At 46.5% G+C, this 14,055-nt stretch overlaps 4 protein-coding genes across 4 annotated transcripts; 2 read left to right on the forward strand and 2 right to left on the reverse strand.

The window, feature by feature from the left end:
• Nucleotides 1–180: 180 nt before the first annotated feature.
• Nucleotides 181–5,932, forward strand: F4822DRAFT_442238 (serine/threonine-protein kinase gcn2; the record flags this gene model as incomplete). Its single annotated transcript, XM_051462972.1, has 5 exons — nucleotides 181–2,520; nucleotides 2,592–2,930; nucleotides 2,989–3,985; nucleotides 4,046–4,455; nucleotides 4,510–5,932. The coding sequence occupies 5 exons, from the start codon at nucleotides 181–183 to the stop codon at nucleotides 5,233–5,235; spliced, it is 4,812 nt and encodes a 1,603-aa protein (XP_051316876.1). The 3' UTR covers nucleotides 5,236–5,932.
• F4822DRAFT_173628 (Pet127-domain-containing protein) lies at nucleotides 5,830–10,203 on the reverse strand. Its single transcript, XM_051453321.1, has 3 exons — nucleotides 7,278–10,203; nucleotides 6,209–7,043; nucleotides 5,830–6,133 (listed from the first exon to the last, which is right to left on the reverse strand). The coding sequence occupies exons 1-2, from the start codon at nucleotides 10,119–10,121 to the stop codon at nucleotides 6,237–6,239; spliced, it is 3,651 nt and encodes a 1,216-aa protein (XP_051316877.1). The 5' UTR covers nucleotides 10,122–10,203; the 3' UTR covers nucleotides 5,830–6,133; nucleotides 6,209–6,236.
• A 168-nt stretch (nucleotides 10,204–10,371) lies between these two features.
• On the forward strand, nucleotides 10,372–11,906 carry F4822DRAFT_395529 (WD40 repeat-like protein). Its single transcript, XM_051457436.1, has 2 exons — nucleotides 10,372–10,638; nucleotides 10,695–11,906. The coding sequence occupies exons 1-2, from the start codon at nucleotides 10,593–10,595 to the stop codon at nucleotides 11,729–11,731; spliced, it is 1,083 nt and encodes a 360-aa protein (XP_051316878.1). The 5' UTR covers nucleotides 10,372–10,592; the 3' UTR covers nucleotides 11,732–11,906.
• A 13-nt stretch (nucleotides 11,907–11,919) lies between these two features.
• Nucleotides 11,920–13,810, reverse strand: F4822DRAFT_173659 (glycosyltransferase family 15 protein). The gene is made up of 4 exons (XM_051453322.1): nucleotides 13,287–13,810; nucleotides 12,966–13,229; nucleotides 12,296–12,914; nucleotides 11,920–12,237 (listed from the first exon to the last, which is right to left on the reverse strand). The coding sequence occupies exons 1-4, from the start codon at nucleotides 13,432–13,434 to the stop codon at nucleotides 12,081–12,083; spliced, it is 1,188 nt and encodes a 395-aa protein (XP_051316879.1). The 5' UTR covers nucleotides 13,435–13,810; the 3' UTR covers nucleotides 11,920–12,080.
• Between the last annotated feature and the right edge of the window lie 245 nt (nucleotides 13,811–14,055).

A 14,055-nucleotide genomic window follows, 5' to 3' on the forward strand; every position in this document is an offset into this window, starting at 1 on the left:
ATGAATCACAAGTTCCGATCGTTGGACATACTTCACCGCTGCCACCATTGATATAGAAAAATTTATATGCTAAATATTTGCTGCAAAATGGCCAAAGCTCAGTAGACTGCATACGGCTTCGGCTGTGTGAGTCCATATTCGTTCGTTTTCTTTCTTCGAACGATATACTGAAATATCAAAATGGCTTGGAAGCCACCTCGACAATTGAAAGGGCCTCAGCAGCTCACCACCAAAAACAATGACTCAAGCTATCCCGGGTTGAACCCTATCAGCCCGGAAACTGGCCCCAAAACACAATATATCGACGCCCAAAATGAAGAACTTATGGTCCTACAAGCTATCTATGGTGACGATTACATCGAACATAAAGCTGCCAATAGTGCATGGCAAAAGTCCGAACCCTCTTTCGATATCCGTGTGAAGGCGTTATCAGATGAAGAGGTGGCTGTTACCCTAAGTGTCGTACTCACGGCAACTTATCCGAAGTCGGCACCCCTACTCAGTCTCAAGGATGAAGGACACCTGAAGGAATCTACCGTTTTCAAACTACAGAAGTTCATTGAGACAAAGCCCAAAGCTTTAGTCGCACTAGAACAATCCGAACCTATGATCCATGAACTAGCTCAAGGTCTTCAAGATATTCTCGAAGACGCTGCCCAAGCTAAGGCTCAGGGGTTAGAATTGCCTTCTCTAGAAGAGGAGAGAGCAGCGCACGAAGCTGAATTAGCTAGGCAAGCTCGAGAGCAACAGGAGGAAGATGAGCGTAAGAGACAGGATGCAATAAAGGAAGAGGAGAGAGTAATGCAAGACATGATCCAGCAAGAAGTCGATCGGCAACGAACAAGAGTCAAAGAGTCTAAAAAGAGGAACAAAACTCTAACAACTCCAAATAATCAATTCCAGGACTCTCATATCTTAGAAGCAGGGAAGGTCGAGTTCGATCAAGAATGCGAAGTAACCGATACGGCTGGTAACATCTTTGTGTTTAATGTTGTTACTGGAAGAACCGAGTTTCGTAAGGGACAAGTTGCAACCACATATTCCGTTTGGCCGGAAAGCTCCGGCGGACGAAATGGCCCGACCCTTGCTCTTAAAGAATTTGGACTGCGATCAACTGCTAAGGAATCCGCACAATTCAAAAAGCAATTACAAGTGCTAGAGGGAGAGCTAGAATCCGTCAAGAAATTATCGCATCGCAACGTGCTTGAACTCTTGAATTATCGCATTGATCGAGATCATGGAGAAACTGATCCTGCCTCAATGGTATGGACCGCGCGAATCTTGACCCCACTGGCAGATAAAGGTCCGCTTGAAGAACTTCTAGATCTTGCCGGGCGACTCGACGTTGGAAAGGTTCGTTCATGGACAGCAGACCTTCTCAATGCTTTAGGTCACCTGCATAGCTATGGCATCGTTCACCAAGATATCCACCCTGGCAATGTGCTACTTTTCAGGGAATCAACTGGCGATGTTATTCCGAAGCTCTCGGATGTGGCATTTGAGAGAGAAATGCATAATCTCTGCCGTCGATCTCAGAAAAGTTCTTCGGCCAATTCTGCGAGATCTGCTTACTGGGTACCTCCAGAAATTGCTGGGAGCTCACGACCTCAATTCACCCAAAAGACGGACATTTGGGATCTAGGAGTTGTTTTCTTACAGATGATATTTGGTCTAGACGTATTTCAGAGGTACCAATCTCCGGCCGCTCTAATGGAGTCCCTCTCGTTGTCTAGGCCATTGCATGAATTGGTGGCAAGGTTTTTCAAACTTGACCCTAAGAAACGCCCCCGGGCATTTGAATTGAGCTCCAGTGAGTTTCTAGCTACTGATGCACCTGTCATCATCGATGATTCGTCCGTCGTCTTCTCTCCTTCCCAATCTCTCACTTCTTTGACGCAAGCGATCCCCATGCGACCAAGACATGATTCTTCTGTAAGGGGACCCACTTCGTCCCGATACAGGGAAGATTTCGTTGAAGAGGCTCGTCTAGGTAAGGGCGGTTTCGGTGAAGTTGTTAAGGCGCGAAAGAAGCTTGATGGCCAGATCTATGCAATCAAGAAAATCACACAGCGCTCCCAAGCAAGTCTTACTGAAATATTGAAAGAAGTAAGACTTCTTTCTCAGCTAAGCCACCCTGCAGTTGTCAGGTATTATAACACTTGGTTGGAAGAAATACCCGATATAGCGGATTCAGAAGAGGATGCATCAACCGAAGATTTTGACTCTCGATCCAAAGGCACTGCTTCTCGAGGAATTGATGTCCAATTCGCCACTAGTACTGGAGGCTTGGATTTCATTTCTTCAAGCCATCCTAACATAGAATTTGGTTATGACGAATCAGATATTGAAGAGGAAGAACAATTAGAAGATGATGAAGAAGATGATGACAACGACGATGACGACGAGTCGGATGTCGATTCTGTCGTCCACAATGCTGTGCCATCACCTACAAAGGTTAGGAGTAATCAAAGACATTTCAAAACCGTTATGTATATTTCCATGGAATATTGCGAAAAGAGGGTGAGTCAACGTATCTCGTGTAACTGCTTCAGTGCGAATTTACTGGCCAAGCTGCTAACTCCACTGGCGAGACATTACGAGACCTTATTCAAAGGAGTCTCTGGAAAGAAAGCGAGGAAATCTGGCGCTTATTCCGACAAATCTTGGAAGGTTTAGTTCACATCCACGGATTGAATATAGTCCATCGCGATCTCAAGCCGGAAAATGTTTTCATCGGACTCGGCCCCGACGGAGTCAACAACGTAAAAATCGGCGACTTTGGACTAGCTACTGCTGGCCACTTCGCCGTTGACAAATCCGTCACTGCCAACTTAGATACGAGCGACCTGACAAGAAGCATTGGAACTTCTTATTATGTTGCCCCTGAAGTCCGAAGGACCGGTGGGGGATCATACACCTCTAAAGTCGATGTATGTTATTCTTTTATCTTAACTTTTGAGTTTTTTTTCTTAGCTAACCTGATATTAGATGTATTCCCTTGGGATCATATTCTTCGAGATGTGTTACTATCCCATAATAGGTATGGAAAGGGCAGATAAACTAGGAAAACTAGGCAATTCATCTCTTCTTCCCGATGACTTTCAACCCGGTGATAAGGTCAAATCCGACATCGTTCTATCTTTGGTCACACACGATGTGAAAGAACGTCCAAGCAGTATTGAACTATTACGAAGTGGGAAGCTACCCATCCAGATGGAAAATGAGACGACACGTAGAGCACTCGCGAGTCTCACGAGTTCCGCGTCGCCGTATTACCCAAAAGTCGTTTCGGCATTATTCTCAGCTCCTTTAGAGCCAACGAAGGATTACGCTTGGGACATGTCAACACCCAATCCTACTGCGACAGAATTAATGTTCCAGAGCGCAGTCAAAGAAGAATTGATATCGGTTTTCCGCCGACATGGAGCAGTGGAATCGCCTCGCAGTTCACTCTATCCTCGCTCGCCTCATTACTCTCCGAATCAGGATATCGTCCAGTTATTGGACCAGAATGGGACAGTGGTTCAGTTGCCTTTTGACCTAATGCTAGGTAATGCCAGAGCACTAGCAAAACACACTAACTGTTCAATGGTTCGAAAGTCTTTCACTTTCGGTAACGTTTACCGCGACAGGCGAAATGGCGGCCAACCCCTAATGATTGGTGAGGTCGATTTTGACATTGTCTCTACGGATACCTTGGATCTAGCCTTGAAAGAAGCAGAAGTCATCAAAGTGCTAGATGAAATCATCAACACTTTCCCTTCAACATCGCCTATGTGTTTCCATTTAGGTCATTCGGATCTTTTACAGCTTATTTTCGAGTTTTGCAATGTGGATTTGAGTGCGCGACAGCTAACTGCTGAATCTCTCAGCAAGTTAAATATTCACTCCAATACTTTCCAGAAAATACGAGCCGAACTCCGATCGCCCTTGATCGGAATATCCGCTACGAGTATTGAAGATCTCAAACGATTTGATTTCCGAGGTATGCATTTTATTCCACATTATTAAACGACGATAAGGGAGGTAATTAAACAAATTCTAGATACCCCTGCCAAAGCGTTCGCGAAATTGAAAGGCATCTTTGAGGGAAGCCGGATGTATGAGAAGTTACAGCCAACTCTAGCTCATCTAAAAGATGTAGTCGAGTATACGAAACGCCTCGGTGTTCACGCAAAGATTTACATCAATCCTCTCAGTAGTATCAAAGAGAACTTTTTCTCGGGCGGAATGCTATTCCAATGCCTCTATGACAAGAAATTCAAAGATGTCTTTGCAGCAGGAGGTCGTTATGACAGCCTTATTAAAGCGCATCGCCCGAGGGTAGCCGAAGGCCCCCACGCAGTCGGTTTCAGTCTAGCATGGGAGAAACTTGCACGACTACCCAAGTCTGGAGGAAAAGCTTTCTTAAAGAAACCCGAGGATGAAATGCCTGGGATATTTAATACCAAACGAGTAAGTCCATGACACTCAATTTACTTGAAGTACTTATGGCCAATTATCATCTAGTGCGATGTGCTCGTGGCGAGCTTCGATGCGCACACTCTTCGCACGGCCGGTATTGAAATCCTTTCGATGTTATGGTCTCACGACATTAGTGCCGAGTTAGCACGAGATTCTCGATCTCCAGAAGAACTTACATCCCGAAATCGTGACGAAACCTATTCATGGATCGTCATTATCAAACAGGATAATGTGTTGAAAATCAGGACAATGGATCGCAAAGACATACCCGACGCAGAAATATCAACCTCTCAGCTCCTTCCCTGGCTGCGCGCCGCATTACGTGAACGTGGAACAGCGAGACAATCTGAGGCGATCAGCAATGCGACGCCACTCGCTCAGAACGGAGTTATATCTCCGAACCCCGACCAAGAAGTCCGCGTCCTAGTCGCAGGTACAAGGTCCAAGAAATTCAACCGCCTCGTCGTCATAGAACAAGCCCAAGCCAATGCCGCGGGGCTTCTGCAGACTTTCCTCGACGGACCAATCGCCGCCGTCGAGACATCGGATGTTGTTCTTGAACTCATACAAGACACCACAGCACTCTCGGAACCGGATAGTTGGCGTAAAGCCGAGCAATCAGTAGAAAAGAACGAAAGACGATATGTTCGCGAAATCCACGATATGCTACTTGCATGGCGAACAGCATGGGAGAATAAGGACGGTGGTCGTAACGCTTTCGTCTACAATTTCAGAACGACGAAGTGCATATACTATGACCTTGGCGCCTAAGTTACTTGATAGTCCATATTTGAGTAAGTTGGGCGAAGTCATGCTCGAGTCAAGTTCATGGAGGATATATAGATGGATGTTTAGCCGTACTTAGGTAGATACCCTGAATGGTCATTTCCACTCTTCGTGATTTTCTGAGGTTTTTAGTCTTGATTCGCAGTCGTCTTTTCGCCCGAATTCCACTTGGTGGGGGTACCTTTTCTTTTTCCGTTTCCTCTCTTCCAACCATGTGTGCCGCCAATACGCCCGTGGACGCCACCATATTTAAGTTGAACCGACGGAGTTTCCTTTTGCTATGGCTCCCCGAAAACCAATCGGCATCTTACATCACCACCAACACATTGCTTTCAATATCTACATTAGTTATCACAAGAATTTCTTTTTTTAATTAATTCAGTGTTAAATGGTACAGAGTCGAGATATCCAGCGCAAATTTTATGTAATACCACATGCGTCACGCCATCGCCACGGCGATGAAATCCGTACGCTCTAATATGTAAACCCTAGGTTTTTGGGATTTTCCGTCATCACCACCCAAATCCGGACCACCAACCAATAACCACCGATCACCCTCCAAACAATCCAGCATTATAGGTGGATTATAATGTACATAACGTTCGTTGACGACATGATTAAACTTCCCAAAAGATGAGAAAGTTCTGAATATATCGTTCAAGCTCGGACTCGAACGGGCTGAGGGGTCGGGTCCTGGCTCCTCCGACTAGGTCATCTAGGACCCGTGAGATATCGGAAGTTCGAGTATCGGCGACCATAAGTCCTACGAAGACGATTCGGAGGCGTAATTCTGGAGAAGAGAATCATCGCCAGAGAAGATCCAATCACCCTGGTGGTATCCTGAAGAGTAGAATACAACCCAGGGAAACGGTAGGAGAGTGGCCTAAGACCAGCAGTTGAGCAATGGGTTGAGCAATGCTATAATGGACGCTCAGGGTCGATCCGAGGTTCAACTAACCCTTGCTTCTCGGAATTAGCCATGTCATTTACGATTTTTTTACCTTATGTCCGCTCCCGAATACTTCATTCCACGTTTGCGGTTTCTGGCCGACGACATTGACCTGGTTCTTCTTTCTCTCGTTCTCGGACTCTTTTTCCCTAAATCTCCGGCCGGCCAGTGTGTATTTCTCGAGTTGACCGCGGAACATCTGATACCATTCAGCCTCCTTATCGCCCGTATCCTTATGCACCTTCTGGCGCCTGCTCTTGATTTGTCTGTAGATCGTCTGAGCGCGCTGGCCCTCAATCTCCTCGATGTTGTACTCCAAATTCCAATGATCCCTTTTTTTCAGCTCCTCGGGCCTTGTGACGTAACTGCCGTTAACTATGTTTTTGATAGATAGGACCATGCCAAATAGTTCGGACTCGTCATTCTCGCTGGGGAGGGTTGGTGTTTCCGGAGTCGGCTCCGGGGACGATGGGGTAGGATCTTGAGCACCAGTCGCTTCCTTGTTGTCGGTCTCAATGGTCTCTTTTTCTATGGGCTCTGGTATGGCCCCAGTATCCGCAGTTAGACTGCTATCGTTCGTCTGGCTTTGGTTTCGCTCATCTCTAGAGCGGGCAATAAGCTCGCTTAGTATTCGCTCGAATTCCTTAAGTTTGGACGCATCGTCTAGAGAGTCTTCAACTTCATCTGAGATAGTTCCAGCGTTGATTGTTTGAGTCATCCTCACAATAAGCTCCTTCAGAGGCGACATGTTTGAAGTGTTACTCAGTCCCTTTCTGATTTCTATTTCATCATCCACTTCATCAGATTCGTCGTCGTCTTCCTCCTCTTCGTCTTCCTCTTCTTCCTCTTCTTCTACTTCTCTTACTTCTCTAAGTGTGCCGGCTTGTGGGTTTTCATCGGCAGGAACCGATGTTTCAGGCGCGGTTCCAATACTGCCCCCTTCCACATCGGGTGCAGCCTGCGTGTTCCCATTGGGTTGGTCAGATAACTCTATGGCGTCCTGCGTCCCCTCACTAGAATCACGTTCTTCTGCGGTTTGCTCCGGTCCTAATTTGACGGACTCATTATTTTGTTCTTCTGTCCCCACCCCTGTATCAAATGGTCGTTGCGATACAGCGCCATTCCCTGACCCTTCAGGTTCTCCTATTTGGTTGTCTGGGTAGTCTATATTTACTGGAAGCTCTCCGCCTTGTCGAACTACGGATCCTGATTGTACATCTAGATGGTCACCAGAAATTTGGTCTCCTTCTTCCGGCTGGTTTTCTGTATCCCGAGCGCTAGTGCTTTGATCTCCTTCAATTTCTTCGCGGATTTGGGGTTGATCGGGGTGGGAGCCATCGTCAACAGCCGACTGCCTTTCGCCGGGAGATTCCAATTCTTGTTTCGTAATTCCCTGGGTTGATACTAATGGACTATCATTGGCGATGACAGCTTCTTGTTTGTGCAAACTTGGTGATGATTCTGTTGGTATAGAAGGGTTATTGCTAGTGATAGCAACAAGCAAAGCATCAACATATCCTCGTGCTTCGGTAGAGGACTTAGCATGTAGCAGCCCGCTTTGCTCTAGCGCGTCTTCAATGGCTTCCCGGACGGCGCCGACGCCAACCTCGTCATCACCAACCGCGTCCTCAACCATCTGGCGCACATCCCTCCAAACAGTCAGGCTTGATATTTCTTGAGTCGAAGGGAGTTCTTCATCTTCATCTTCCTCGTCAACTACTTCATTGTTCTCTTTGGTAGATTCCAACGCGGCTTTAGCCTCTTCCCCCGCCATGCCAAGGATGTCCCTTTCAAAGGCCTCAACGGAAGCCTTGCTAGCATCTTGGACCTCTGAAATATCTTCTGGAGTTACTGGCTTGGCAAAAATATACATAAATGGCGTGTTTATTGATGTCCTTGTCTCAAAATGTAGTCGTAGAGACCGCTCGGGGAATTTCGCGGATACCCGGTTTAGGATATCATTGAGTAGCGAAAGGCTAAGCTTGAACTCGCGGTCGCCAAGGGTCAGGTTAGAAGTCCCATGCAATGCAAGGTCCATCTCCTCCAGAGGGATATATTGAAACCCAAATATGCGTTGAGTGTTATGGAATGCAACGAATATCCCATCCATTCGGCCCATGCGGACTTGGAGAGAGTATTTCAAGAAAGCGGAACGGATCATGTCGTAGTATTCCCTTTCGAACGACTCCCATTGGCCGAACCGATTACGAATCTCATAGCCGAGGCCTTTGTGAAATCCTTTGGCATCCATTCGGATAGATACAACTGCGCGTGTCTTGAGGTCAAACATGCCAGTTCCAGGCACTCTATCATCGTGGGCATCCAGTTGAGAGCGCATCATGAAGTCCTTGAAACCGGTATAGTGAAAGGCTTCTTCGGCATTCCGTTCTTCTTCGGTGATCTGGTCAGAATTGGTATGTCGATATCTCTCATACTCCTCCTTAGAAAGTGTAAGAAGCTTTTCCATGGATTTCCCAAGCATGCTCAATATATTGGCCGTGTCATATTCCTTGTCGGCATCAATGGCATAGGTACCATCCTTCCAATGCAAGAATACCGCGGCTGGACCTCGCATAATCCGTGTAAATTGAAGCGAGTCGGGAATAAACGTCCTTGATAACATAGTTGTGTTGATATTTCTCCACGATGATAAAAGGTAGTGGAAATGGGAAAGCATGGATGTCATACTCGATGTTGACCCTGTGTATTTTTTTCCGTGCTCTTTCGCAATGCCAATTAAGGTGGAATCTTTCGAAGAGGTCACATACTGTTTTAGGGCGTTGAAGTCGAATTCCTGGATTGGCATAATTTCTGAGAGATATGGGTCGAAATTATAAACGCGTGACCGGGGATCTTGAAGGAAATACACTCCAGGATTAAATAAAACCCTTTCCAAGCCATACGACAACGAAGATACCTGAGGCTGGGTAATTTGAATAGGACTCAACAGCATCCCTTTGGAATCTAATTTGTTGATGGTTATGGGGGTATCATTTGGTTGCGTTGGTTCTGTTTGAGTTTGTGTTGACGGTGGCTTTTGTTCTGGTAATGGTTTAGGCGGCGGGTGTACGAAATTGCCATAATTGATATCGTTGATACCGCGGCCGTCGGCAAAAGCTTGTACTGATTCTCTAAGATCTTGAATGGAGCCGTAATTTTTGGATAAAAACTCCTTAACGGACAATGTAGCTTTTTGTTCGGTTGAACCTCCCGTAGCTGACTGCTTCTTCGAGGTTGATTGTTTCGACTTTGCAAGTTGCGCTTGTCTTCTCTTCGCAACTCTACCAGGCCGAGCCCTAGGTTTAGTATCGGTAGACTCCGAGACCTTCTCCACGCTCTCCTTCTTTAGGGAATCTTTAGATTTTTGAGACTTTGGAGGCTCGGCTTTTGCGGTTTTCGCCTTAGGCTTAGGCTTAGCTTTCGCCTTCTCCCTTTCCTTTTCTTGGGGCTTAGTCTTAGCCTTGGTTGTATCTTCATGGTCGTCCTTAGTGCTTGGTTTGCTTATTTGATCGACACTGATGTTCTGGGCTGCAAGAACATTTTTCAATGCTTCAAGTGCGCCTTCCAGAACCTTTAATTGTCGTTCATGTCCAGGTTTGGCGGCGGGAGGGGAATTTTTCGCTTCTACCTTCTTCTTTTTCTTTTTCTTCTTGGATGTTTTTTGAGTGGGAGAGTCTATATTATTGGATTCATCTGTGGGGGGTATCGTCGGGTTGAGGGTTGGTTCGACAGTTGGCTCGGTCGTTGATTCGGTCGCTGGTGTAGCTCGGCGGGATGTGCTTGACAGAGATCGGACATGATGACTGGAGATTGAGGCATGGCGGAGCGCAGATAATCTTGCCGGGTGTGAGGCGGCATAACATGAAGCGCATATATAAGAAGAACCAATACGATATGCGCTACAACTTCTCAGTCGAAGCATTGCAAACTTTATGTTCTAAACTTCTTATAAATTGAAGTATGAACTATGTATGTAGTAGTAACGTTTACAATTCTTCAATTCTTAAGACACTTTAAAAAAATTTCTGGATCTTAGAGAGCCGTACTTTCTACAATTTTAGCTACCCCTCCTATCGATAAGAGTAGTGCCGACGATAAGATAGTCTTCAGTGGAGTCCCTGAGTACATACATGTACCTAGGCCGGGTACATGGCAGCTTAAACTTCTCACCAGCTTCATTGGTCAATCCATTTCTGCCATCTCTGATAAATACAAACCAATTCTTTAACTTTTCATATAAGTCTTCATAATAGGAAGGAAAGGGGTCCGAATATTATAGATAAATATCTACTTAACCGTTGACTAACTTTTACCACCATGCCGAGATGCCGAGGTGACGGTACATGTTGGTTATAAGATCCCCATGTCATGGCTATCGACGTAATACTAGAAAATGGCTTTCCCTAATAAGCCAATCGCCCACCTTCTAGGGTCTAACGGTGAGTCCATTCCCAATCACAACCACAAGCCAACCCAATTTCTAATTTCCTCATAGGGCCCGTTCATGCACTCGCGTATTCCGCATCCCCGGGGACTTACATCCTAGCTGGGTCCGCGGACCGCTCTATACGGCTGTACAACCCCCAGCCTAGCACATCCATTCACCCCTCCTCCTCATCATCCTACATCACCCAGCAACACAACACCCCTCAATCACAAATTCCCGAGGGCCGTCTAATACAAACGTACTCTGCACACGGATACGAAGTCCTATCCCTAACCGTGTCATCCGACAACGCACGCTTCGCCTCCTCAGGCGGGGACCGCACCGTCTTCCTCTGGGACGTAGCAACAGCGCAAACCCTGCGCCGATTCAGCGGACACAGCGCACGCGTGAACTGCGTATCCTTCGGCGGCGACGACGACGCGTTAGTCATAAGCGGGAGCTTGGACACCACAATCCGCATCTGGGACGCAAAAGGCGGATCCCCGACTAAACCCATACAGACACTTTCCGAAGCCCGGGACGCGGTTACCGCGATCGTAGTCCGTGGTTCGGAGATCGTGGCGGGGAGTGTGGATGGACGGGTTAGGACGTATGATGTTAGGATGGGGAGGTGTGTGACGGATGTTATTGGCCCGAGTGTGACTAGCTTGTGTCTTACGAGGGATGGGAAAGCTATGCTGGTCGGTGGGCTGGATAATAAAGTCCGGTTGATGGATCGTGAAAGTGGAGGGTGTCTTAAGATGTATGCGGATCCAGGGTGGAAGAACGAGGATTTACGGGTGCAGTCTATATTAGGAGGAAAGGAACAATATGTTCTAGTGGGAGACGAAATGACAGCCACACCGGGTCGAAATGGTGAGGGAAGGATATGGGCTTGGGATGTCCTGAGCGGAGAGTTAAAAGCTAAAGTGACTGTCCCATGGGGACCTACCGGTCACGAACCGAAGAAACTTATCGGCAAAGACGGGAAGCCGAAAGAACGCAGCAATGTTCTAAGCTGTCTTGCCTGGAGGGAAAATGGCTTCGGAGATCAATATTGCGTTAGTGGCACATCTGGCATTGTCACAGTATTTGGATATCATTGATAAACAAGCCCTCCTTAGAATTTTTTAATACTTAAGATAGGGGTATTCTGGCATTGCAAAGCAATATCCAGAGAATGCCAAATGTCAAATTTGACACCAAAGTACAGGTGATCCTCAACATCGGATCTGCGCAACAGTTGCTGGCTAATTATACCATGTCGACTTGAGAAAAACAGCCCCCCCCCCCCCCCCCCTCTATCAAGTGACCCCGTTCTACGCCAAAAACACCGCATTGCCGCCATGCTATCCATATCCATTATGGGATTTTCCCGACATTAGTACAGCATCAGACGATATCGTGCAGCCGTCGCGTGTTATCTATTCTAGATTTTATCTAGCTAGATCGCGTTTAACCCATTCCTACGTACTTGAACCAGTTGGGTCGGCAGTCCTCCTTATTTAACCAAGCCTCACCATCAGTGAGACGGCCGGTAACACAGCCTTTGCACTTCGGCGAGTTGGGACAGTTGAAGAAGGGGATGTGCTGATATCCGATATCACGGAACCTAAAAAATAGTTAGTATGTTAAATCAAAGACATGAAGATTTGACAAGGCAAACTAACCAGTGAATCTTGGTCTTGTCTTCAAATAGACCAAGTGCTATACTGTGCACCGGTGCATCACCCCATCTTTCATAGAAGAAGCCACCAGCACGATCCAAATGGTTGAAATAGTCTTCATACGCTTGGCTGCGCCAGAAGTCCATGCTCGCAACCTCGAAGTTACTCCAGAAGTGGCATGTGGAATATCCATTCGCCTGATCCCAGTGCACAGGTCGACGCTCCTTGTCAGTCAACCACTGTTCAGCTCTGTTATCGTGTAGGTATTCGGGGTGCTGGGCAATAAATTTGCTCGTCTCGGGCCATAGAGTGGTAATCGAAGCGGGAGCATCATAGAGTGTAATAGTAAACCCGTAGGTTTTGTTGTTATCGTACATATAACGGAATACATCGTAGTCCACCTCGCAGAAGAAGTGGACATTGGGTTCGACACGCCAGTAGTATTGCATTTCGGCAAGTGCGGGATGCTTGTAGAAGAGACCACTGTTCCATCGGCACATTTGGTGGTAAGAAATCTTGTCGGCATATTGAATGTCGTGATCCTCGAGAATCTTGACGGATTCTTTGTATAAGTCGTCGTTGATCCAGGATGGGACATCCCAGTGCTCGTTCGGGATGAGTTCTATAGCTTCGAGTCAATAGGGATTCAAAATAAATCCACATTTGAACCTACCATATCGTGTTTCCGCTTTCGTCGCCGCTCGCGTCTTTCGCTTGAACTCCTCGGAGAAAGGCTTATCGTTGAAAAATGTCCAGGGGTAGTTGAACTTCGAATTCCATGTTCGCTCCAAATCTTGCATTGACTGTAACATCCCATCCAATTCTTCATTTCGCACTAGTGCCAAAATTGTCGCATTTATTCTCGAGGTACCGGCGATTCCAGGGGCATAACTGCCCTCGTTAGCGCGTACGAGCGTACCAACGGGTTCTCCTGTGACTGTTCAATAGTTAGGCGTATCCTACCAAGTTAGAGTATAGGAACGGCAGCACTCACGATCCAGATTGGGATCTCGTTCAATGGTACCACGAAAGTCGGCATTAGGCTCAAAACCTGTCTCGGGACGCCATATCGTATAGAGGAAGAAACAACAAACTAGAAAAACAGCAAGCGCAAGAGCGCGGACGGGCCTTGCGATGGCCATGGTGGTAGTTATTGTTGCCTGGTCATCAACTTTTTTTGCTTGGAGGATCTAAAACATCAAAAATTTATTTCTAAATCGAGGGATGATGTCAAGAGGAATAGGGATGGATGATCGTCGTCGTACACTAGTCGTGAGCGGAGTCAGGAACGCAGTCGTGATACAGTGAATAAAAAAAGGAATAATAAATTAATTAAAATTCGTCAGAAATGTACAGATGAATTGAAGTTTTCATCTGGACTGGAGTGTCCTTTAGCGATGGTGCCTATTTGATTTATTTGATTTGATAACCAACAACCAACTCAGCAAGCAATATTATTATCGGGAAAAGGTTAGAAGCAAATCGGAAAATCTTACAGTTGCTGTGCCCTGTTCCAGGCCCCCCCCAACGCTTAATTCTTAGCGTAAAAAACAGGGGTCGATAAGCAGGTGGAAAGGGGGATTTCACCGTGTGGACGACACGTGATATAACGGAGAGATTGACTTTTCGCACTGTATTAGCCACAATGTCATCCCTGTAATTTACAAGGACGCGTCAACGCGTATCAAATACAAGTTTTAAGCTAGATTTTAATTGGGTAGATTCTTACGGGTACTTGCATGTGTGAAAGAGCAATAGATTCC

This window comes from Hypoxylon trugodes (genome assembly GCF_022578975.1).
Source record: "Hypoxylon trugodes strain CBS 135444 unplaced genomic scaffold F4822scaffold_3, whole genome shotgun sequence".
Taxonomy (NCBI): Eukaryota; Fungi; Ascomycota; class Sordariomycetes; order Xylariales; family Hypoxylaceae; genus Hypoxylon; species Hypoxylon trugodes.